This window comes from Triticum aestivum, chromosome 4D (genome assembly GCF_018294505.1).
Source record: "Triticum aestivum cultivar Chinese Spring chromosome 4D, IWGSC CS RefSeq v2.1, whole genome shotgun sequence".
NCBI classification, from domain to species: domain Eukaryota; kingdom Viridiplantae; phylum Streptophyta; class Magnoliopsida; order Poales; family Poaceae; genus Triticum; species Triticum aestivum.
In genome coordinates, this window is record NC_057805.1 from 494,089,595 (window position 1) to 494,113,607 (window position 24,013).

Below are 24,013 nucleotides of genomic sequence, written 5' to 3' on the forward strand. Positions count from 1 at the left end.
GTCCACGATGACTTCCTGGACACTGGCTACCCCGACTCGACATCGAGCATGGCGCTCTTCGCACGGTTACCTCGACTACGGCTACACCACCACGCTCTCGGCTACCTCGACAAACGGCACAAAGGGCTATCGCCTTGCTTGAGCAACCTCGTCGGTTTCCACTCTAGCCACGAATCCGCGATGCATCGACCGTTACGACTGTGGGGGGTGTCCGTCGGCTTCCCTTCGGATTCTTCTCCAGTCTCACCGTCTGCGTCGCTATCATTGTGACTGCGGAGGGATGTTGAGTATCGTGATTATTAGAAAAACTAGGATAGCGTAGGATATTATTCTACCTTGCCTTGTACTTCAAGATGATTATGTACTTCTATATATATGCCCACGAGGCTCAAGCAATACAACGAACTATTTCACCAATCCTCTATCTCCCTTCTAACAGCCACAAAGGGGCGAGTTCTTTTTTTCTTTTCTTCTTAGCCTGCCTCGTTTGCGACCTGTGAACGCACAGTTAAGAGTAGTCAGTGTCAATTCTTTTTGTTTTTGATTGATAGTCCCATGTAACCAATAGCAGTGCAGTCTTTTTGTGATGTGCCATGTCGAGACTTTCTTCTCGGCATCACCCGTTCACTATTGTCCAAGATGATTGCTGCTGCTGCACTAGAAACAACAGGGTGACATGTATGCGCGCCTCAGGGCATTTTCAACGCGGATCACCGAAACACTCGCAAATGTCTCCGCCTAACCATCCAAGCGCATCTAGCCATTAAATTGTGTATATCATCAAATCGGTTCGGGCCGGTCCATATGTCTGAAATCTCACGAAACCTCTCAAATTTGGGGGAGCTTTGGTAGAGTCCGGACGGCCGTCCGGTACACTGCCAGTTGGACCATTTCTCCCCATAGGCCACGTCTCACACTCCTCTCTGTTGTCTTTTCCCTTCTCGGTCCATCTGGCCCACTGTGACTCATAGCCCATAATCTGGATTTAGAGATATGATTGGATAGCTAGACTGTCTATGGACACGTCTGGATGTGTCATGTGAACATTTGGTGATGTCCGTTTGGTGATCCACGTTGGAGATGCTCTTACACGCCCCCACATAGCTACACCAAAGGCTATTCCCCTTGCCGCCCCTACTTGTTCAGTCCGGACAATCTGTAGTGAATTGGTTGTTCAACGGGCTCCACCTTTCTGACTCGAATTATTCGGAATCCTTTAGTCCGATCCCAAATCAAGCAGGCCGTAGGGCGGTCTAGACTATCTCTCACGTCGGCACGGCAGTCTAGTCCCAAATTGATTGTGTCGGAACCGCACATCCTCATCGACCCGGAGCTCGCCACTCCCTGGGCGCTCGACTGGTCGAAGACAATCAACGAGTTAGATGCCCGCCACTGGGTAATGTTGATATATTGCAAGAAAGGCTCCTGAAAAACGAACGCAACACACGCCTACAGGCAGAGGCGGCGCTCCGCCGCTTCCCAGGATGGATGATGTGATTGCTAGGTCGGCAACCACGATTGGAGCAACAATGACGACGATGGTGGAGATCCAATTCTCGAGATCCACGCTCGTCTAAATAGGTAGACTTGGCATAGTTTTTAGCTAAGTTTACTAAATTGCAATTAAGTTTGATATAATATATCGAGTCTAAGTTTAATTAAATTGTTTAAAACTAGAAATAAAATGGGGCTACAATTATGTTTTTCCGTGAAAAATGGGGGTGTACGTCGATTTAAGGGATAGCCTTGGAGATGGCCTTAGCCTACAATTGATCCTACATAGTGTGTTGCGGTGAATATACTACTGAAGCGTCAATGGATTGCCGGTGTTAACATAGGACAACACCGAGGGTCCGCAGGTCGCTCGCCAGGAGAACAAGGCACTAAGCCACAGTGGATGGGATGACGATAGAATAGATACGGGTTGAGATCGACATCGGCGAATTGGCGACAACTGACGGACTTCCACTATGTCTAAAGGCGACGAGGAAGACTTTCATGCCATAGTTTAAGTCATCGTTTCTTCGACACTGGTTGAACCCTTGAGTGGGCTGAGCGTCGGTGACCTTGTTGATGCTAGTGGGTGTGCTCTGATCTACTCCTCATATACGTTTTATGCCCAGTTGTGTGGTGATGTCCACATAAGGGTTGTGAGCATGTACTGTTGTCGAGGTGAGACGCTCTGACTTGAAAGTGGGGGCAACCGCATGATGGCTCAAGTTTGGTGGTGCTTTTGATCATAGGGTCTCGAACTCCAGAGCGAAAACGCTAGGTGTGGCATGCTCTACTTATTCCTGGCAGTGTTGGTGCTTCACATCATCTCCTTGTCGGAGGCATTGTCTAGAGTTTGCTAGAACTCCCTCTTCAGGGTGAAAATTCATGATCTAGCATCCGTAGGTAGATCTAGCGATGGCAATGCTCACGCGTTGTTCCTTCCTTAGAGGCGTTGTTGTTGAAGCGCTTTTTTCACAGTCCAGGTGTTGTCATTGGTGATGATGATTGTCATTGCATGTTGGAGTTCACTTTGGTAGGACTTTTCGAGACTGCATGTTTCTCTGTGTGTGTGTGCACGCATTCTGATGTTGGCAGTGGCAGAGCTACGTGTAGGCTTTGGGGTTGGTTGACCCTAGAACTTTTTTATGACACCCCTTTGGTTTTCTAAATTTTCTACATTAGTCCTTGTGACTTGAGAAGATTTACCCCATACAGCTTACTAATGGCCGTACTTGTTTCCTGCCGGGGTCGCCACTGGGCGTTGGTTGTGTGGCCATCGCGTAATTCAGCTCTCCTTTCCCAATTATACGGGCTTTATCTTCGCCTAAAGATAGAAAATAAAGTCCCCACTAAAAAGCATTGTCGGTTGTACCGACAGTCTAAAACGAGTACTCCTCTAAAACATATTTGCACGAAGACCATGGAGCAACCATGCATATGATCCCTTTCTCTTGTAAGCCACTCAAAACCTAAAATCAACACGAATGGTCAACTGTTGCCAGGAGGAGTCCATGTGGATGTGGCGGCCATTACTTATGGAACACCACATGTCTAAAATATTTTAGACAACTCACGAAACCCGCAAGTAAGATGGCACCGACTAACAAGAAAATGCCAGATGCCTAAAATAAAATAAGGACCATCACATAGACTCTGGCGCTTGCTTCTCCTTAGAAGCGAGTAAGATCGTCGCGTACCTGTCAAAGAATAAAGAGGCCATCGCGTACACTCTAGCCCTTCTTCTCTGTAGAAGCACGAGAACGTCAAAGTAGTATAGTATATGTAGTAACCGTACTGCCGCCAAGTGTACTCATTGCTAAAGCTGCACTAACTACGGATCCATTTCTGCAACAAATAATTCCGAACGAAGGGAGTACCAGTGAAGGATTGTAGGAAGGCAAATCCGGTACTTGGAAGGACGATGGTGATCAGAACAACTTGTTGTACTCTGCACCTGCAATTGTCCCATCAAGAGGGAAATGGGTTAGTTGGGCACAAGCACTGAAGTCGCAGCCTGCAGAATATACATAGTACTAGCATATCGGAAAAAGTTTTTTTTGAATCCGAAAAAGTAGCATATAGCACCAGGGAATAATGCACAACCGAAAGAGAAGAACTTTCTTGTTTTAGAGACTGTAGGCGTTTGACTTTACAGCCCAGCGCATATATGCTCTCTCTGTTGCGCCTTGTGGAAGGAAAGCCAACCACATATACGTTGTACGTCTGGAAACCAGAGACGAGCCGACCCCCATCCCACCCACCCCTCCCCATTTCAAACTTCAAAGTCGACCTCCTCCTCCTCCGCTTCTTCTTCTTCTTCTTCTTCTTCTTCTTCTTCTTCTTCTTCACTCTCTCTCTCTCTCTCTCTGGTCCACTGGCGAGGGCCGCCATGGACGGCAAGGGCGGAGACGACGGAGGGCACGAGAGCGGCGGGAGCGACCACGACGACATGGACATGCGGAAGCCGCTGCTGGTGAACACGGGGAGCTGGTGGTACGCCATGCGCAAGTCCCACGTCTCCGCATTCCTCTGCACGCTCATCGTGGCGCTCGGCCCCATCCAGTTCGGCTTCACCGGCGGCTTCTCCTCGCCGACCCAGGACGCCATCACCCGCGACCTCAGCCTCTCCATCTCCGAGGTCATCATCATCCTTGATTCCATCGCCCGGCCATCTTTGTTTACTCTTGTCGCTGGAATCTTAGTGACTGACGACGCTGGCTACTTGCAGTTCTCGGTGTTTGGCTCGCTCTCCAACATCGGCGCCATGGTGGGCGCCATCGCCAGCGGCCAGATGGTGGAGCACGTCGGCCACAAAGGGGTCAGATTTTTTTACTTAGCCCTGTCCGTTCTCTTCTACGCAGTCAATGTTTGCCGCACGTAGTAGTATTTCATTGTGAGATCCACCCGTTTGCACCGTGTTTGCCTCAAAGTTAAGCTTAGAGCAACTCTAGCAGAGTCACCGTAATGCCCCGGCCTTTCATAATAAGTGTCAATATGAAGCTTTGAGGAGGCAAATACACGCTTAGTAGAGCATTCTCACACTCGAGTTTCAAAAAAAAAAAGAGCATTCTCGCACTCCGTAAGCTTTGAACAACGCTCCAAAAAGAGGCTTTTGTCCAGAGGACCCTCCATAGATATTTTCTCCCTTGACCTTCTTGCTTCTTCTAGGCATCTTTTGTTGGCTGTAAGCAGTAGTTCATTGCGCGATCGACCGGTTTGCAACTTGTCCCCTCACGTCACATTTTAGAAGGGTCGGTGTCAATCCTGTATGTTGATGGATACTTCCAGTCCATGTAACAAATAGCACTGCAATCTTTTGAGCAATCGGTCTATTCTTACCATTTAAAGCAACAAAAAAAAACAAATGGATAAGGTTTCTCAATCTAGATAGACTCAATCATGCCAACATCTCAATGGGGAGGTTCAGGTTCTTATCAACAAAGATAAATTAGACAGCCAGGCCAGCTACCACGCACGTTCCTCATCCTTATGTAATATACTCCCTTCGGCCCTTTTTAGTCTGCATATAAGTTTCTTTCGGAGTCAAAGTATCTCTACTTTGACTGAACTTATAGAAAAAAGTTTCAACATTCGAATACCAAATCAATATTGTTATATTCATCATGAAATGTAGTTTCATAGTATATATATTTATTATTATAGATGTTGATATTTTTTAAAATAAATTTGGTCAAACTTTATAGAGTTTGAATTGACACAAATCTAATACATGGAGTAAAAAGGACCGGAGGGAGTATGTTAGACAAGAACTTGGACGCGGTCAGTCGGTCGGTCGGTCCAAGACGGTATACTTTAATTTCTTCTTTTTGAGAAAAACAGCAGGACTCTGTTGTGTATTTTTATTGAGCAAGCTGTATATGTTTGAATTAGAGCAAAGCTGGTTTCACGAGCAGCTGCTGCAGCACAAGAAACAAAAGCGTTGGCATGCATGCATGCATGCGCGCACGCCCCACACCAGACGTACTGCATGCTGCACCACGTTACTAGCTAGCCTACAATAACAGTAAATCAATCCTGCAGCCAGAATACTGTGTGCTACAGTGGTAGTAGGTGGATTATGGGGCTGCTCTGCTGCAGCAGATTCACTGAATTATTGCTGACTTCCCACAAAAAAAATTGAATTATTGCTGAGGATGCTGCCATCACCGAGGGAGGGTGCGCAGGTCGCTCGCCAAGGGAACGAGACGTCAATAGAATAGAGACGGCCGGAGATCGACGTGGCCCAACGAGCCACCACGCGCTGCCGGAGCTGCACTGTTGCCGAAGCTGACGCCTTTGAGTGAAGGAAATAATGAGAGAAAGAGAGAGTTTTAGCATTTTCTTAGAATGAACATACGAATAAGTAGTTAGCTAATCATTTTAAAATGGACATATATAAACAACTAGCTGGTTATATCTATGCCTAGCATGTACCTATGGAAGCCTATAGCGTCATGATGTGGTGTCATGCACAATAACTTCAATCATGAGGCAGGTCAAGGAAGAGAACACAAAGCATCCGGAAAAAAAAGAGCACAAAGTTTGGATTTGTTATTTATTCTTGCGAGGAGTTTTTCGTGAATATATTGGTAGAAACATAAACAATAATGAGAGAGGCAGCTAGTTGAAGAGGGAAAAAGCTATAAGATAGACATCGTGTAGTAGTAAAGCTAGCAGCGCAAGTGCGCGGATCACCCATCTTGCCCAAGTTGAATAAGGTGTGGTTGAATAAAGTGGGTGGAATTTCCTGTTCAAAGAAAAAGATGGGCGCAATTTTGCACACATCAAAAGCTGGACATTTTTCTTTCGCTAAAGTGAAATTATGGGCTCCAGAAGGTGGTGCTTTGCCTGCACCATCTGCTACATTGGAGTTTGACCTTTTGAGGTTCATGAGGTCGACACTTGTGTATGTTGAAAATCATGCGTATCCTGCCACTAATAAAATTCCGAGGTCAGACACTTGTGCATGCACTTTGTAGAGTCGTTATCACCTTCTCGCACCCCATATGTTTTGAAGAACACTCCAAAAGAAAGGGGTTCAACCTTTATGTCTAGAGGACCCTCCATGGATATTTTTCCTTGGCCTGCTTGTCTTGTTCTATGCAGCTACTGTTAGTTGTAAGTGGTATTTCATTGCGAGATCGACCGGTTCGCCACTTGTCCCCCCACAATTTAGAAGGGTCGATGTCAATCCTTTTTGTTGATGGATACTTCCATTCCATGTAACAAACATCAGTGCAGTCTTTCGAGCAATCTATCAACTTTTACCATTTAAAGCAACAGAAAAAGTGGATGAGCTTGCTCAATCTAGACATAATCATGTTAACATCTCAATGGCGGAGGTTCTTATCAACACATATAAATTATACAGCCAGCTATCACCACATACCTCATGTGATATACGCTAGATCATGTAATATATTGTTATGTTAGATAAGGTCGGGCATAGACGCGGTTGGTCGGTCCAAGACGATACTACTCCCTCCGTCCCAAAATAAGTGTCTCAAGCTTAGTACAACTTTGTACTAAAGTTAGTATAAAGTTGAGACACTTATTTTGGGACGGAGGGAGTACCATATACTATATGTCGGGACTTTCTTCTTCTCGGCGTCACCGTCGACTGGACCAATGTCCAAAGCCAAGATGGTTTCACCGTCGACTGAAACAAGAGTGTGGCATCGCACACCCCACACCACAGCACACGTACTGTTGCAGCAGCTAGCTTGAATGAATTATGGGCTGTTCTGCTGCAGCAGCTTGAATGAATTGTTGCTGAGGATGCTGCCATCACGGCGGGTCCGCACCCCGCAGGTCGCTCGCCAAGAGGATGAGACGTCAAAACCACATTGTACGATAGAATAGAGACCGGCCGAGAATCGACCTGGGCGAACGCACCGCCGCTCGCTCCCGGAGTTGCACTGTTGCCGAAGGCGACGCGGTGCCGGTGAGTGAAGGAAATAATGATAGAAAGAGAGGGTTTTGACATTTTTTAAACATGAACATACGAATAAGTAGTTAGTTAATCATTTTAAAACGGGCATATAATTAAACAAATAGCTAGTTATCTATAACTAGCATGTGCGTACAGATACTGAAGCCTATAGCGTCGTGATGCGATGTGACATTAAATAACGCAATCATGATTCATGCATGAGGCAGGTCGAGGAAGACAACACAAAGTTTGGATGGGAGGCATAATGTTTAGATTTATTTAATTCTTGGTGAAACATTTTTCTTTATTTAATGCCCCTTCTCCCCTCGTCCCCTCCTCCCGTGACCTCCTCCCCTTGTGCGGCGGCGCCGCGCAGCACCGGGGCCTCCCCGCCGGGCCTCCCTCTCCTTCCCGCGGGCCTCCCTCTCCTCCCGCCGCCACCGCCGAGGGCATCGCAGGCTAAGCCTGCGGGCCGCAGCGGCGGCGGCGGCAATCTTCCTCGGGCGGCGATCGGATCTGGGTGGCGGCGACCCACTCCAGCCGATTCAAGGGCGGTGGCGCAGGCCGGTGGCGACCAGGGTTGTCGTGCTGGCGGCGGCGATGAAGAGATCACGTCGGCGGCTATGGTGTCCGATCTGGATCCCTTTCGGATCTGGATGGTGGTTCCTCGAGCCGTCGTGCGCATCCTTTGTTCCGGCGCGGCAAGCGGCCTCTGGACTAGGCACGCGACACGAGGACGTCGGGGGCTCCGGCCCTGGGCGTGGTGGTGGTGGCCATCTTCTTCGCCGGAGGTGGTCGGCTAGATGGTTGTGGATTCTCGCATCCAGTCGCGGCATAGAGTGGGGAGACGAGGCTGCCGGTGAAAACCGTGCTATGACTCGGGTCATGGTGGGCGATGGCGGCGTTTTCGCGTCGTTATCTTGTTGAAGACATCGCCTCTGCAGCTTATGTCGACTTGCTTGCGCTGCTCTGGGTGAAAACCTAGATCCGGAGTTCCCGGATCGGACGATGGCGATGCTTTTGGCGTCGTTTTCCCTCATGGGGGCATCGTTTTTTGAGCAGCGACTGGATGCAAGACCAGAGGACGGATTCTTTGGTGGAGCATTGCGGCATCTCACTCATTGATGGCGGCGGGTCTCGGCGGCATGGCGCTGTGGTGACTCTGCGTCCGATGCGCGGAGATGGACTCGCGCAGGAGGGTGACGCGGTCTGGCGTCGTGGTGGCGTCGACGGCAGCTAGACCGGGCAAGGTAGATGCAGCAGTATAGATCTGAAGATGGATTGGTGGCAGGTGGCTGCGGCGGCCTCAGACCCGGCAGGCGTCCTGGTTGAGGAGTGCGCCGGACTGGTAGGTGACCCATACCCGGCAGGCGTCCTGGTTGGGACCTCAGGTCTTAGATGTTAGGTTTGGCTGCGAGGTCCATTTGGTACTGGGTGTTGGGGATCGTAGCAGAATTTAAAATTTTTTCTACGCATCACCAAGATCCATCTATGGAGTATAGTAGCAACGAGGGGAAGGGAGTGCATCTACATACCCTTGTAGATCGCGAGCGGAAGCGTTCCAATGAACGGGGTTGATGGAGTCGTACTCGTCGTGATCCAAATCACCGATGACCGAGTGCCGAACGGACGGCACCTCCGCGTTCAACACACGTACGGAGCAGCGACGTCTCCTCCTTCTTGATCCAGCAAGGGGGAAGGAGAGGTTGATGGAGATCCAGCAGCACGACGGCGTGGTGGTGGAAGTAGCGGGATCCCGGCAGGGCTTCGCCAAGCTTCTGCGGGAGGGAGAGGTGTTGCAGGGGGAGAGGGAGGCGCCAGGGGCTGTGGTGCTGCTGCCCTCCCTCCCCCCCACTATTTATAGGACCCCTGGGGGGCGCCGGCCCTGGGAGATCAGATCTCCAAGGGGGGGCGGCGGCCAAAGGGGGAAGGGGGGTGGCTTCCCCCCCAAGCCAAGTGGGGCGCCCCCCCCCCCCCCCAGGGTTTCCAACCCTAGGCGCAGGGGGAGGCCCATGGGGGGCGCCCCAGCCCACTAAGGGCTGGTTCCCTTCCCACTTCAGCCCATGGGGCCCTCCGGGATAGGTGGCCCCACCCGGTGGACCCCCGGGACCCTTCCGGTGGTCCCGGTACAATACCGATAACCCCCGAAACTTTCCCGGTAGCCGAAACTGGACTTCCTATATATAATTCTTTACCTCCGGACCATTCCGGAACTCCTCGTGACGTCCGGGATCTCATCCGGGACTCCGAACAACTTTCGGGTTTCCGCATACTAATATCTCTACAACCCTAGCGTCACCGAACCTTAAGTGTGTAGACCCTACGGGTTCGGGAGACATGCAGACATGACCGAGACGCCTCTCTGGTCAATAACCAACAGCGGGATCTGGATACCCATGTTGGCTCCCACATGTTCCATGATGATCTCATCGGATGAACCACGATGTCGAGGATTCAATCAATCCCGTATACAATTCCCTTTGTCAATCGGTACGTTACTTGCCCGAGATTCGATCGTCGGTATCCCAATGCCTTGTTCAATCTCGTTACCGGCAAGTCTCTTTACTCGTACCGTAATGCATGATCCCGTGGCTAACTCCTTAGTCACATTGAGCTCATTATGATGATGCATTACCGAGTGGGCCCAGAGATACCTCTCCGTCATACGGAGTGACAAATCCCAGTCTCGATCCGTGCCAACTCAACAGACACTTTCGGAGATGCCCGTAGTGTACCTTTATAGTCACCTAGTTACGTTGTGACGTTTGGCACACCCAAAGCACTCCTACGGTATCCGGGAGTTGCACGATCTCATGGTCTAAGGAAAAGATACTTGACATTGGAAAAGCTCTAGCAAACGAACTACACGATCTTTGAGCTATGCTTAGGATTGGGTCTTGTCCATCACATCATTCTCCTAATGATGTGATCCCGTTATCAATGACATCCAATGTCCATACTCAGGAAACCATGACTATCTGTTGATCAACGAGCTAGTCAACTAGAGGCTTATTAGGGACACGTTGTGGTCTATATATTCACACATGTATTACGATTTCCGGATAACGCAATAAAAGCATGAACAATAGACAATTATCATGAACAAAGAAATATAATAATAACCATTTATTATTGCCTCTAGGGCATATTTCCAACACTAGGCCCAGACTATCAGCATCCCTTCATCACTTGGATAGGAGTAGCGACACTTTTGTTGCCTAGACGGTGGCTTCAGTCTAACTGTTGTATAACTTTGTAAGGTCTTGTGTGAATAATTAATAAAGTGGCTGCATGCATCGTCCAGATGCAGAGGCCGGGGGTCCTCCTCCATTTCTAAAAAAATTGGTGGAAACATAGTAAACATTACCGATAGTAAGTTGAAGAGGGGAAAAACTACAGGATAGATATCGTGTAATAAAGCTAGTAGCACAAGTGCGCGGATCACCCATCTATCTCAAGCCGAATAAGGTGCAGTTGAATAAAGTGGGTGGGATTTTGCACATCAAAACCTCGACATTTTTCTTTCGCTAAAGGCTCCAGAAGGTGGTGCTTTGCTTGCACGATCCGCTACTTTGGAGTCTAACGACTGCGAACCGGTAATACTCTAATTCTGGTCCCTTCGCGACCACGTCGCCTCCTTCACGACCGGCCGCGCGTCGGCCTGCCCTTCCTCCCCGCCGCTGGCGCTGGCGCCAGCGGCCGGCCTTGCCCCGGGGACGCTGGTGGCGGCCGCCCTTGACCTTCCCCTCCCGGTGGCTTTCTAGTGCGGGGCGGAGCTACACGGGGGGTGCTCCTAGGCGGCGATGGTCCGAGTGGCGGCGGGGTTCCCCGGCGCGGCACGGGCGGGCAGCTGGGCGGCGTCGTCGTCTTTGGCGGCGGGGCGGCGCGACCTGGTGGCGGCCGCTCGGCCCAGATCTAGGCCCTACGGGCCCATATGGTCCTGGGCGGGCCGGCGGCGGGCGGGTCTGCGGCGTGACTTCCGGGAGGCGGGGGAGCGGCGATGAGCGGCTGGGTGCTGGCGGCGCCGACGCCAGCCTGCTACAGCGTGGTCGCGGGGCTTAGTGGGCCCGTTTCGGGCCTGCCGTGCCAGGGGTGGCCTGATATGCCTTGCTGTCGTGTCGGGACGGCGACTGCAAAGGTGCTGGAGGCGCGGGCCTCTCGCGCGACAGCGGTGGAGGTGGTTTCCTCCCGCTCGGCTTCGGTGCTGCTGCTCCCGTTGCTTGGCACTTCTCTCCGGTCTTCATGGCCTCGTGTTGGTGTTCGCAGTGAGACAGCGTGGGTGGCGGCACAACCGCGATGGCGCATGGTGTTGGGCGGTGGTTTGGCTAGTTGGCTCCGGTTGGGCGGTGGGGTTTGGAGTACGGGAGAAATCCTTGTTGGTTCGTCCGGCTCCGATGCGGTGACACCGGCGGGTGCCACCATTCCTTCCTGGAGGGTGTTGGTGGTAGCCATCCCCCACCTCCCTCCGCCTACCGGAGGAAACCCTAGGACACGTTCGGGAAGTAGCGTCGTCGGCGCCAAATCCCTTTTTGAAGGTGCTACTTGGTATGCGGTGGATCGGAGACTCGGGCTGTGGCGGTTTGTTTCTGGAGGACGCAGCAGTGGCGGGTCATCCGCACTTTGTCGAGTTGCCGTTGTTGACATTTGTTTCTTCTTTTTTCTTTTGGGCTTGACGTGCTGCTTGCCCCAGCAATGCTATGTGTATGGTGTTGGTTGCTTTGGAATACAAAGCGGGGGGAAACCTTTTTTGGACGCTGGAGTCTAACCCTTTGGTGTTCATCAGGTCGACACTTGTGTATGTCAAAACTCATGTGTATACTACCATTAATAGAATTCTAAATCTACTCCCACCTTGTATAAATGCAATTAAATTTGCGTAGACAAAAAATATGATTGACAAGATAATTAATAGGAGGGAGCAGAGTTCGAAGACTCCATGAACAAATGATGTTTTCACTTATGTATGTGAAAACATCGAACGTCCTCGAATGGAGAGCGCCTTGCCTTTCCAACTTCTCAATTGTTTCTCTAAGCAGTCTAGGACATGTTCTCGCTCCGTATTAGTGAGATGGCGATAATGAATCGAATGCCAAAATATTTAATAGAAATTGGCATTGTGTGCAACCAATTAGGTTAGTGTATTGTGCACCCGCCTCTTTGGCTTCTCCGAAACATAACAACTCAGTTTAATGGAAGTTAATCTTGAGACTTGTTAGAATTATGTCGAATATTATTGTATAAGGTAGGTTACAGTTGGACTTGGTTTTGTACTGTGTGTAGACAGGGTAGGAGTTGTGTCCTAATAGGACACTTGTATCCTAGACCTCTCATATATAGCGAGGGTAGACACACGATATAACCTATGCCAACATAATAGCACAGGCACACAGGGGGGAACCAGGGGCGTGTGCCGGCGCCCGGGCGGCCAGGGTGCCGTATTGTGACGGTGTCGTGGGGAGGAGCGCCCGTAGTAATGACCCGGGGATGTAGCCATATCGGTGAACCTCGTTAACAAATCTCGGTGTCGTGCTGGTGTGATTGCTTGGTCCTCGGTAGATCGACGGAGCGCCTCGGATTTGTTCTAACAAGACTGACATTTGCTCAAAAGTTAAAAGCAAGAGTTTCAGATTCCTAACCTCATCAAGGTTAATGTTCCATAGAAAGAAGCATATCATTGACTTTAGCTTTCGAGGCTAGGATATCATTCACATATGTATGTGGGGATATCATTCTCATCTGTCGTTAACTTATGAGATATCATCTGTTTGGGTCTCGCTGAGTGTGAAGTTCCCTCCTTCTGAAGCCCCAAACGGAGACTTGTAAGAACCGGTGATATATCGTTTCAACTCCAACTCTGCCTAACCCGCGATCCGTCCGACATCCAGGTTAAAAATACGCTTCTTCCCATGCCGCCCATTGGTGACCATATGGAAACATCGTGTATTGTTATCTCACTTAAAAATGAATTGGGCTTTGGATCTTTGGTCCCACTTGATTTCCTCTTCTAGCACTAGATGTGCAATTTGCTCATTGGATTGCTTTTTCATATCAATCTCCTGACGAGACAAAGTGCATGCCTCAACAATGTTATCGATGTCATCAAGAATAGTGGTAAGGTGTTGCTTTTTTTTACATATCACTGGTATGTTTCGCCCATCCAGATAGGAATTGCCTAGTAGCCACGGTTTAAAAATTCGATGAATAGGCATCCGACAACGGTGGGCCTTCCCATACATTCTTAGTTAAGTCTACAAAGTCAACCCGTTGTAACCATCCCGTTTCAAATTTGAATGAGGGGCGAGTAGCGGGGGAGCTAGTAGAGTTAGAATCAGGAATAATGGGCACATGGCCATAAAGTGTCTCAATACGCTCTAGGGAGCACGCACAGTCACGAGAGAAAACTTTAATTTCCATTATGTACCCTAACGAGTTTCTCGTATGTCGGCACCGGACTTTTATTAGCCCAAGTGTACCGCCGCCCCGGGATAATTCAAACTACCAATCACATGTGGGTGTCAAAGCAATCGTCACAACATCGTCAGTCTAACATACGTTGCGCATAGATCATGGAAGAGGAAACATGCATGTGATTGCTTTTCCAGTTGGACAATCGAAACCTGAAAACAATAGGGATAGTCAATGGTTGCCGGGAGGAGTGCATGTGGGTTCTCTCAAGAAACAAGATAGAGAGAGATTAGTCCATGTCTAAAATAAGGCTACCGGCGAGACCTGTAAGTAAGATCGCACCGACTAACAAGAAAAATAAATCAGATGCCAAAAATAAGGACCATCACTTAGACTCCAGCACATTCCTTCTCCTTGGAAGCAAGTAAGATCATCGCTTACATGTCAAAAAATACTGAGACCATCGCGTACACTCTAGCCCTTCTTCTCCGTAGAAGCAAAAAATAATAATAATTGTACTACCAAGTGCACCCTAACTACGTAGTACCAGTGAAGCATTGGGTATGAGATTGTAGGAAAGGAAAGCAAATCCGGTGCTTGGAAGATCATCTAAAAACGGAGCCCCCCGTCAGTAAGGGCCGGGATCCACCGCGCCGCCATGGCCCTAAGGCCATCGAGGACGAGGCGGCGCCGACGGAAGGCAAAGGAACCCTAAGCTTTTCTTGGGTATGAGATTGTAGTTGTAGGAAAGCAAATCAAATCCGGTGCTTGGAAGACAAGGATGATGTGATCAGAACAGGCTCTTGTACCCAGCTAATTGTCCCATCAGGATGGAAATGGTTAGTGGAATAATGCTTGCGGTGCAGAATAGCACGTGCGCGGGAATAACACTATGCCCAACCGAAAGACAAGACCTTACCGTAGGTAGGCCTTTGACTTTTCAGCTGTGCAGCTGCTGCGCACATGTACTCGGCCGCGCCTTGTGGAAGGAAGCCAAGCAACTCCCATACGTTGTAGATGTACGTCTGCGAACAAGCTACCTTAGAGACGAGCCCATCCCATCCCATCACCTCTCCCCATTTCAAAGTCGACATCCTCTTCTTCTTCATCCCTCCCTCCCCCCGCGCTCTCTCTCTCTCTCTCTCTCTCTCTCTCTCGTCCATCAGCCAGGGCCGCCATGAACGGCAAGGGCGGAGACGGCGGAGGGCAGGAGAGCGACGACGACATGGACATGCGGAAGCCGCTGCTGGTGAACACGGGGAGCTGGTACAAGATGGGGTCGAGCCTCACGGCGGGGGCCTCCTCCATGGCCATCATCCGCGAGACCCACGTGTCCGCCTTGCTCTGCACGCTCATCGTGGCGCTCGGCCCCATCCAGTTCGGCTTCACCGGCGGCTTCTCCTCGCCGACCCAGGACGCCATCACCCGCGACCTCAGCCTCTCCATCTCCGAGGTCATCATCATCCTTGATTCCATCGCCCATCTTTGTTTACTGTTGCCACCGCGCTGGCCTGGCCCGGAATCCTACTAGTGACTGACCGACGACGCTGGCCAATTACAGTTCTCGGTGTTCGGCTCGCTCTCCAACATCGGCGCCATGGTGGGCGCCATCGCCAGCGGCCAGATGGTGGAGCACGTCGGCCACAAAGGGGTGAGACTTTTTTTACTTAGGCTATCCGTCTTTCTCTACGCACGTAGTATTTCCATGTGAGATCGACCCGTCTGCCTCAAAGTCAAGTCTCCGTATATGCCTCGGCCTAACTCCCAATATGAAGCTTTGAGAGGGCAAAAACTCACTTAATAAAGTCGTCATCGATCGCCCCATCAACATGTGTTACCATGCACAAAAAACAGCCGTCATAGCCTTCTTGCACCCCGTATGTCATGAAGAAGGCTCCAAAAAGAGGCGTCCAACCTTCGTATTTAGAGCACGCTACACAGATATTTCTCCCTGGCCTTCTTAAACCCCATATGTCTTTTTCTACGCAGCTATTATTGTTGGTTGCAAGCAGTATTTCATTGCGAGATCGACCGGTTTGCGACTTGTCCCCTCAACTTTAAAGAAGGGTCAATGTCATTCCCTTTGTTGATAGATACTCCCATCCCAAATAGCAATGCACTCTTGCGTGCAATCCATCTATTTTTACTATTTAGAGCAGCAGCAAAAAGAACGAAATGGATGAGATCTACTCATGCTAAACTTAATTACATTGTCCGAGAGGCGGAGATTCTTATCAATCATCGACACAAATAAATTATGTCGAGGCTTTTCTTCTCGGCATCACAGTCGACTAGTGTCCAAGACGGTCTCACGAGCTGCACCGAAAAACAACAGTGTCAGTGTGGCATGCATGCGCGCGCCCCACACGTACTGCTGCGCGCGTACCACCACTGGCCTCCAATTAATCCTGCACTTACTGCGCAGCGCCAATGAATTATTCCTCCAAAAAAGTTGAATTATTGCTGGAGGAGGACGTCAATCACTGATGAGGGTCGGCACCGCGGTGTACGGTGGAGTAGAGATGGGCGACGTGGCTGGCCACCGCTGCCGGAGTTGCACTGTTGCCGAGGGCGACGCCGTGACGGAAGGAAATAATGCATTTTAAAAATGAATATACATACAAACAACCATATCTAGTACGAGTACAGGTTTAGCATTTTTAATGAACATAGTACTCCTACAAGCAACTGGTTGGTTATATCTTGATGAGCATGTACGGAGCCTATATCGTCATGATGTGACACTTCAATAGCATCGATGATGAGGCACGTAGGCCGTGGAAGAGAGCACAAAGTTTAGGTGCGAGCAATAATGTTCAGGTTTAATTCTTGGCCAGGCATTTCTCATGAAATGATTGGTGGAGACATAAACAGCAAGTGATACCAAGTTGAAGGGCAAAAAAGCTACTCCCTCTGTCCCAAAATGTAAGACGTTTTTTAGGCTTACACTAGGTCTCAAAAACGTCTTACATTTTGGGACGGATGGAGTAGAAAGGACTTTTGTTCTCAGAAATGCTAGAAGTCTGACGTTATATTTTTAGACGATCAGATTTGCCAAGCGAAAACAGATAAAGTTGCCATGCTTGTGTGTAGGACTTCCATGTTCTTACAGTAAAAATTGGCATGTAGCGTAAAAGATCGACCAACAAATTATCATGCTGCAACGATTAATTACCATGTGTTCGATCAGGATAAAACATACCCAATCATAGCCTTTTGTCAGATTTATATTCAAGTCCTTTGCTCCGGCCCGATGCTATCCCTGTCCCTAAGATCCTACCCGCAACCCAACTTGGTAAGTCTAATCGTGCAAGATTTATATTCAAGTCCTTTGTTCCGGCCCGATGCTATCCCTGTCCCTAAGATCCTACCCGCCACCCAACTTGGTAAGTCTAATCGTGCAAGTGGGAGGAATTTTGCACATCAAAAGTTGGCCACTTTTCCTTTGGCTAAAGCGAGATTATGGGCTCCAGAAGGTGGTCCTTTGCTTCCACGATCCGCTACATTGGAGTTTCACCTGTTGAGGTTCATGAGGTTAACACTTGTATATGCTGAAAATCATGTTTAGCTAGTATAAAGAAAATTAAGAATCTAGTCAATGATAAGGGTGACATAGATGGGTCTACCACAATTAATATAGCATACATACAAAACTAAACTACCATGCCATCTACAACTAGATAAGCCTAGTTTAAAAAAATCTAGACAACAACCATATCTAGTACAAAATAATCGGCCGCAAGGTGGAATTTCTTATGACGGGGTTTGTGATGAAGAGGTGGTGTGGTCGAGGAAGCAGTGGATGAAGACGAAGCCGAGCTAGTAAGAAGATGGAGCCGTCGTGCCGAGCACTTTCTCTAAAACATTATGACTTGGCTACCCCTGTACACTGCCGATCGTCAGGGAACATCCAGAGTCTACTATTGTGTTCTCGTCTTCCTTGATGAAGACGAGCACCGTGAGAGTGATGTTGGTTCATAGATGTGAATGAGGCGAGTCTCTCGGTGAAAAGATGTGTCTCTCTTTAAAGACACTTTTGCCATAACAACTCTTTAGCAGCACGATTTTGGTTGCCTAAGTTTTAGTAACTCCCCCGGAGATTTCTTCGTGTGTGTGCTATGTAATAATCATATGAGGCATGCATGTTTATCCAATCATTAGTATGCATGACAATTTATATGTGGATAAAGCAAAACGACGAACCATAAGAAAGGAGTTGCTCCCAGTTGGCAATAGTCGCACATCGCAAGGCTGGACTAAACTTCCCCTATGCCAAATTTTCGCACACACATCTTTGATTTCAAACCCTGCATCTAACAGTATATATCATCTGCAGTCAAGGATTGGAATGAACGAAGATCTTTCACTATTGGTGGAGTATTTCGCAGAAAACCATTACAATTGGGGTCGCCTTGGTACAAACCTTTCATTGGCTATCATTCTTTTTTGCCGAAAAACTATCACCGACGGACTTCGCACTTCAGAAACGACGTCATAGAGCGGTTAGCTAGCGAGACATTGATGCTTTTACCGACAACAAAAACTGTAGTTGGACATGGCAATCTTTTTTTGGCAGAAAATGTAACCCGTGGTTTTATGCCAAACCCACCCTAAATGTGGAGTGTTTTCCTCTAAATACCCGCGAATCATTTGTCACGCTTTACTTTCCCATTTGATTCATCGTCAAAAAAGGCTTCCCATTTGATAATTTGCCCCTTTCGAAATGACTGGGGTTCGGATCCACCCTTCACTGCCACAATCCTGGGCCAAACCATCAAAATCCCTCCGCGACCGAAGGCTCCGAAGTATCCCAGGACGAGGACGACGTGGTCGCCGCTGCCGATGCAGTGCGGGACAGGATTGCTCCTCCTGACAGCAGCCGGCCAGCCGCTCGCGTGCTGGAGCTCGCTGCGGTGACGGAGGGGCGTGATTTCCGCTCAGCAGGATGCCCTCGTCCGGGTTTCGGCCGGTGTTCCTCCCAGGCGCTGGCGCTGGCGCGCACGCGAGGTGTTCGTGAAAATGCCTAACGGCTATTTGGCCTTGGCCATCGTCGCCCCTTGCGTCAGAAAGAACATCACACACCACAGACCGTTCAGCGAGCAATCAGTGCTTCTTGCAAAAAACATTATGGTAGACCGGTGGTTTTTTGCCGGAAAAAATAGAGTTCTTTTCTGCAAAGTCGATCCCCGTCGCGGTGGTTTATTGCCAAATCCTCTTGTTGCTGTGTCAAACCTCAGTATGTTGGTCGTATGTTCGCAATGTTTCAGTACCTGACCGTACTAATGATCTTCTCTTGAGCCCTAACAAGCTTGCGAATTGATTTTCCAGGCGTTGATGATTGCTGCTGTTCCTAACATCCTCGGCTGGCTCGCGATCTCCTTGGCAAAAGTACGACAATACCTTTTTTCCGGAACTTAGTTTCACCGTTTGCTGCTTCTGAACGTTGACACTTGTCGGCGTTTGTTTTACAGGATACTACCTTTCTGTACACGGGGCGATTGCTTGAAGGATTTGGTGTTGGTATCATATCCTACACGGTTCGTTTAACAGCACTCTGTGCCTGCTTATTCTTTGCATAGAGGATCTATGCACGCAGTCTATCTGCTTATACAGGATGTCAGTATTGTGGGAACAAAGTTGATCATCCCATTGTGGGCTAGTTAACATGCTTAGTCTTGATCTGTGATTTATACAGGTGCCTGTATACATAGCAGAGATTTCTCCTCGGAACAAGAGGGGCGCTCTAGGCTGTGTGAACCCGGTAGGCCTATCCTCCCAAGGACCTTGTCTTATTCTCATAAAGACCTATTAGCTTGTCTATGCTGGAGTGGACTCATTGTGCAATTGTTCATTCTGCAGTTGTCTGTAACACTTGGGATGGTGTTGGCCTATGTGCTCGGCATGCTTGTTCCTTGGAGGATGCTTGCGCTGATAGGTAACATGGCTAAGTGCCGACGCGTTACTGAACTTTGTTGTTTTCACTGTCAGTATTCACTTAACCTCTAATATTGAAGCTAACAAGATCGGTAACAGTAAATGCCATGTTGACAAATATGACTAGAATTCGTGGATATCTAGGCAAACATTTCCGTTAAGCTTTTGAAGGAAAAGTTACCGTGTCAGCAATCTCTGCTGATTTCGCTAGTACTATGGGCTTAAGCGAATGTGTATGCGTCTGGTTTCTGAACCTCTGACTATTTCTGATTCAAATCTCTGGGCTCTTCTAGGAACCTTGCCATGCACAATACTGATACCTGGCCTATTCTTCATTCCAGAATCTCCAAGATGGCTGGTCCGTATGAGCAAATGTATACAAAGTGCTGCATCATTCTGAATTTTTTATTAACCACTGTTGTGCATCAATCTCTAGGCAAAGATGAACAAGATGGATGATTTCGAAGCCTCCCTACAAGTTTTGAGAGGATCTGATACTGACATCACCTCAGAAGTGAATGATATAAAGGCAAGCACCTGCCTTTTTTTTTTCCTTCTAGACTAACTAACTACAAATCTTTCTATGTGATGTACTTTCAGCGTAGTCACCAATGTTTGCTTTAACATTATGCAGACAGCGGTAGCATCAGCAAACAAAATGACGGCAATTCGTTTCCAAGAGTTAAACCAAAAGAAATTCCGCATGCCCTTGATAGTAACTTCCTTGACTTGCTGGTTCCTTTCATACCAAAATTCGCAATTGCATTTTGTAATCGTAATTGTGGTGCAACTTGGCAGCTTGGAATTGGCCTGCTTGTACTGCAACAGCTAAGTGGGATCAACGCCATACTGTTTTATGCAGGCAGCATCTTCAAAGCTGCAGGCAAGCTGTAGAATTTGGTCATTAAATTTCCTTAAGTGCAATACTATAGTGTTATATTATAGTCGATTTCAGCTTCTATATTTAACATGAAAATCTCTTCAGGTGTTACAAACAGCAACTTGGCCGCATGTGGAGTTGGAGCTATTGGGGTGTGTAACTTGATATATATCTTTTCTTGTCTCTTAGTAGTTCACATTAAGGTGCTGACAGCATTTATCATCAGCTTCTTGCCACTGGAGCTACAACCTGGTTGCTAGACAGAGCTGGCCGACGGATCCTACTTATTGTAACTTTCCTCCTCTCTTTGAAACCAGTTTGTTACTGTAGTTGTCTGTAACTATAATTTAGCTCTCGCTTCAACTTCCAGATATCTTCTGCCGGGATGACCCTAAGCCTTCTTGCAATTGCCGTCATATTTTTTCTCAAGGTATGTTCAGGTTTCTTTAGTATAGGGTACTGGTATAAATAAAATACAGAATACATACACCACACCCTTATGATAGTCTATTACCTGGATTGGGGATTTTATCTTTTTTGATTGGTGATATTATGACAGGGCCTCTTCTGCCAAATATTTTTCTTATATTATCATCATTTATTTGTTCCAGGACAATGTTCCGCAAGACTCTGACATGTATTACATATTAAGCATGGTCTCCTTGTTTGCTATTGTGGTATGTCCTTCCGCCAACTAGATCGTTTGGTCTGAAAATTTACATAGCAAATCCACGAGCTGTGCCCACGATACTAACCTGACACTTGTTCAGGCTTATGTGATCACCTTCTCCTTCGGTATGGGCGCCATTCCATGGGTCATAATGTCTGAGGTAACATAGTGAATCTGCACACTGCGTATAGAACCATACCTCATAATTAATGTGGCTTAGGCATGTCACTGGAGCATTCACATAACCATACTGCTGGACTTTTTATGTGTTTGTAGATCCTGCCGGTTAGCATCAAGAGCCTTGCGGGAAGCTTCGCGACGCTCGCCAACTGGCTGACCTCCTTTGGGATAACAATGACAGCAAACTTGTTGCTCAGCTGGAGCGCTGGAGGTTCACACTCTTCCCTCTTTTCTCAAGTAGAATTATGGACCCGCGACACAGACCTGACGGAGATCATTTCTGTCTGTTTACGATCTCGACAGGTACCTTTGCGTGCTACACGCTCGTGAGCACGTTCACGCTCATGTTCATCATCCTCTGGGTGCCGGAGACCAAGGGAAGAACTCTCGAGGAGATACAGTGGTCATTCCGGTGAGCTCGGTCGGTAGTCTTCGCGGTATATATGTCGGAATTATTCTTCAAGCCGGGCATCGTCTTCTTTTTACTAGTCCGATTGCTCGATGAAGGCCAATCATACAGAAGAAAGGAAAAACTTTGTCGTCTGTATATTCCTGTACAGACATTGTTTCAGATGACTTTGTAGAGGGGGCATGTAATTGTTATGCTCTGTTCTCTTCTCTGGGTTCCGTGCTGGCGCAGCTGGTGGTCAGCTCCCACTGTGATACCCTGCAAAGGAAATAAAACATTGACTAACAAGAAAATGTCATATGCCTAAGATAAGGACCTCTATGCCTTCATTTTCCGTAGAAGCAAGTGAGACCACCCGGTGCACTCTATCCCTTCCTTGTCCGTAGAAGCAAGAGAGCACTGCTATATTATATTACCTCTGTCTCGAATTACTTGTCTTAGATTTGTCTAGATACGGATGTGCAATTGCGGAGCTTCATGGAGACAAACCTGGGCCTGATGCCACCACAGTCCACACATCTTTTCGCGGCCGCGCTCAGGAATCAACTGACGCCGGCGCCGCATGTGTTTAGCCGGTGATTCTACGCTCCCTCTCATGGACCGTAGCAAAGCCTAAATTTGAACATCAAATTCATGAACAAACAATGACAACAAACTCTAGCAAATGAAGTACTGATCCGAAGGATTGCAGATTATTAGGACAAAATGATTAAAGACGATTTCTAGGCAATATCTTGACTGTATACATACATCACAGAGAAGAACAGCTACGAAGATGTTCCTATGTAATTTGGAAGAGCAAAGAGACTAAGAGCTGGTCTGTAGTGATTAACACAATAATTCATGGTTAAGTAGTATTCTGGTGTTTCTCGCAAAAAAATAGTATTTTCGTATATTTTCTTTTGTTATGAGTAGCTTATTTATGTACTTAACATAAAACATGTATTTCATAAACTAATATGTACAAGATCAATATACTCATTCTAAGTTTCTCAACATTCTACAAAATCTAACTATATAATCATAAGATTTGTATTCAAAGTTTTTTCTTTGGTAGCTTCGCCCCTCCTGAGATTTCTTTCAAGCTCCGCCACTGCGGATGTGTCTAGTAATTTGGGACAGAAGGAGTAGTAACTGTACTACCATGTCCACTCATTGATTAAAATGCACTTACTATGTACCAGTGAATTGTGGCAGCCTCTCCCGTGGGGCACGCTGAGGAGTTGGCACCGCATGCGTTGCTTCAATGGCATGCGTTGCTTCAGCTCCGCACGCCGCTGTTGCGCGCGACGGGCTCGTCGTGGAGGCGCCTCCGGTCCGTCCAGGTTGGGGAGATTGGCGAGGATGTTTCGCCCGGGAGATGGCGTCAACAGTTTTTGTGTGTCCCGCTCCACGCGGGAATGAGTTGGGAGGCTGGCAGCTCGTCTCGAGAGGGCGTCGCTCGACTCCCGCTGCTTTCCGTCGCCCTGCTGTCAATGTGCGGCGTCCGCCTCCAGCGTGGCTGAGAGACAGATGTTTCCGATGCCTCTGTCGAGGTCACCGCGCACACTCCTGCAGGGATCCTATCCGATGCACGGACTGCCTTCGATCCGGTCACATCGCCCGCTTCTGCCGTGCAAAGAAGCATGTTCACCAAACATCGCCGCACCAATGTCCTGCTCCATCGCCTGCACCCACCAGTGAAGTCACAGATGTGCAGTTCCAGTCTGTCTTGTCTGTGCAAGCCGGGTTGGTGGAGGAGACTGAGTTGCTTCGCACTGAGCTTCGCGATTGCCTTGCGCGAGTTGGGAGTGTTTTGGGGAGAGCGGATGCCACACTCGCCAAACTGGAGGTTGTGCCAGTTATGCATTTGATGCCTGAGCCTCAGATTGGGTCTTCAGTTGGGGAGGAAGCAAGCCTTTATGGACATTTCTCCCCTCGTGCTACATCACGTCCATCGCCGAGGCCTGTGCTGCTGACTGCCTCTAGGAGTGCAGTCATCGGCGAGGTCGTGACTCCAGTGCTGCAGATTATGCCTGAGCTCCAGGATCGTTGTGGCGAGCCCACTTCACCTCTTTCGATGGTGCTTCTGAAGGAGATGGGGCAGGTGATGTCTGTGGGTGACGAGGT

General features: G+C 48.5%; 1 protein-coding gene across 3 annotated transcripts; it reads left to right on the top strand.

The window, feature by feature from the left end:
* Window positions 1-3,748: 3,748 nt before the first annotated feature.
* Window positions 3,749-22,216, top strand: LOC123098959 (sugar transporter ERD6-like 4). Of its 3 annotated transcripts, none has more exons than XM_044521050.1 (17): window positions 3,749-4,132; window positions 4,223-4,312; window positions 19,160-19,219; window positions 19,303-19,368; window positions 19,527-19,592; window positions 19,691-19,766; window positions 20,059-20,123; window positions 20,202-20,294; window positions 20,400-20,480; window positions 20,564-20,648; window positions 20,751-20,797; window positions 20,872-20,934; window positions 21,016-21,075; window positions 21,257-21,322; window positions 21,416-21,475; window positions 21,592-21,706; window positions 21,799-22,216. In XM_044521050.1, the coding sequence occupies exons 1-17, from the start codon at window positions 3,884-3,886 to the stop codon at window positions 21,909-21,911; spliced, it is 1,455 nt and encodes a 484-aa protein (XP_044376985.1). In that variant the 5' UTR covers window positions 3,749-3,883; the 3' UTR covers window positions 21,912-22,216. The 3 variants fall into 3 exon arrangements, with proteins under 3 accessions (XP_044376985.1, XP_044376986.1, XP_044376984.1); XM_044521051.1 differs by lacking the exons at window positions 3,749-4,132; window positions 4,223-4,312 and adding exons at window positions 14,690-15,284; window positions 15,393-15,482 and having other exon boundaries at window positions 20,107-20,123; XM_044521049.1 differs by lacking the exons at window positions 3,749-4,132; window positions 4,223-4,312 and adding exons at window positions 14,788-15,284; window positions 15,393-15,482.
* The last annotated feature ends 1,797 nt before the right edge of the window (window positions 22,217-24,013 follow it).

What these genes read in the sequence shown, in the direction of transcription:
- LOC123098959 (XM_044521049.1), top strand. Translation starts at nt 15,009, where the DNA reads ATGAACGGCAAGGGCGGAGACGGCGGAGGGCAGGAGAGCGACGACGAC. An exon ending in CTCTAGGCTGTGTGAACCCG is followed by an intron (nt 19,593 to 19,690) that starts GTAGGCCTATCC and finishes TTCATTCTGCAG; the next exon opens with TTGTCTGTAACACTTGGGAT. An exon ending in TCTCCTTGTTTGCTATTGTG is followed by an intron (nt 21,323 to 21,415) that starts GTATGTCCTTCC and finishes ACACTTGTTCAG; the next exon opens with GCTTATGTGATCACCTTCTC.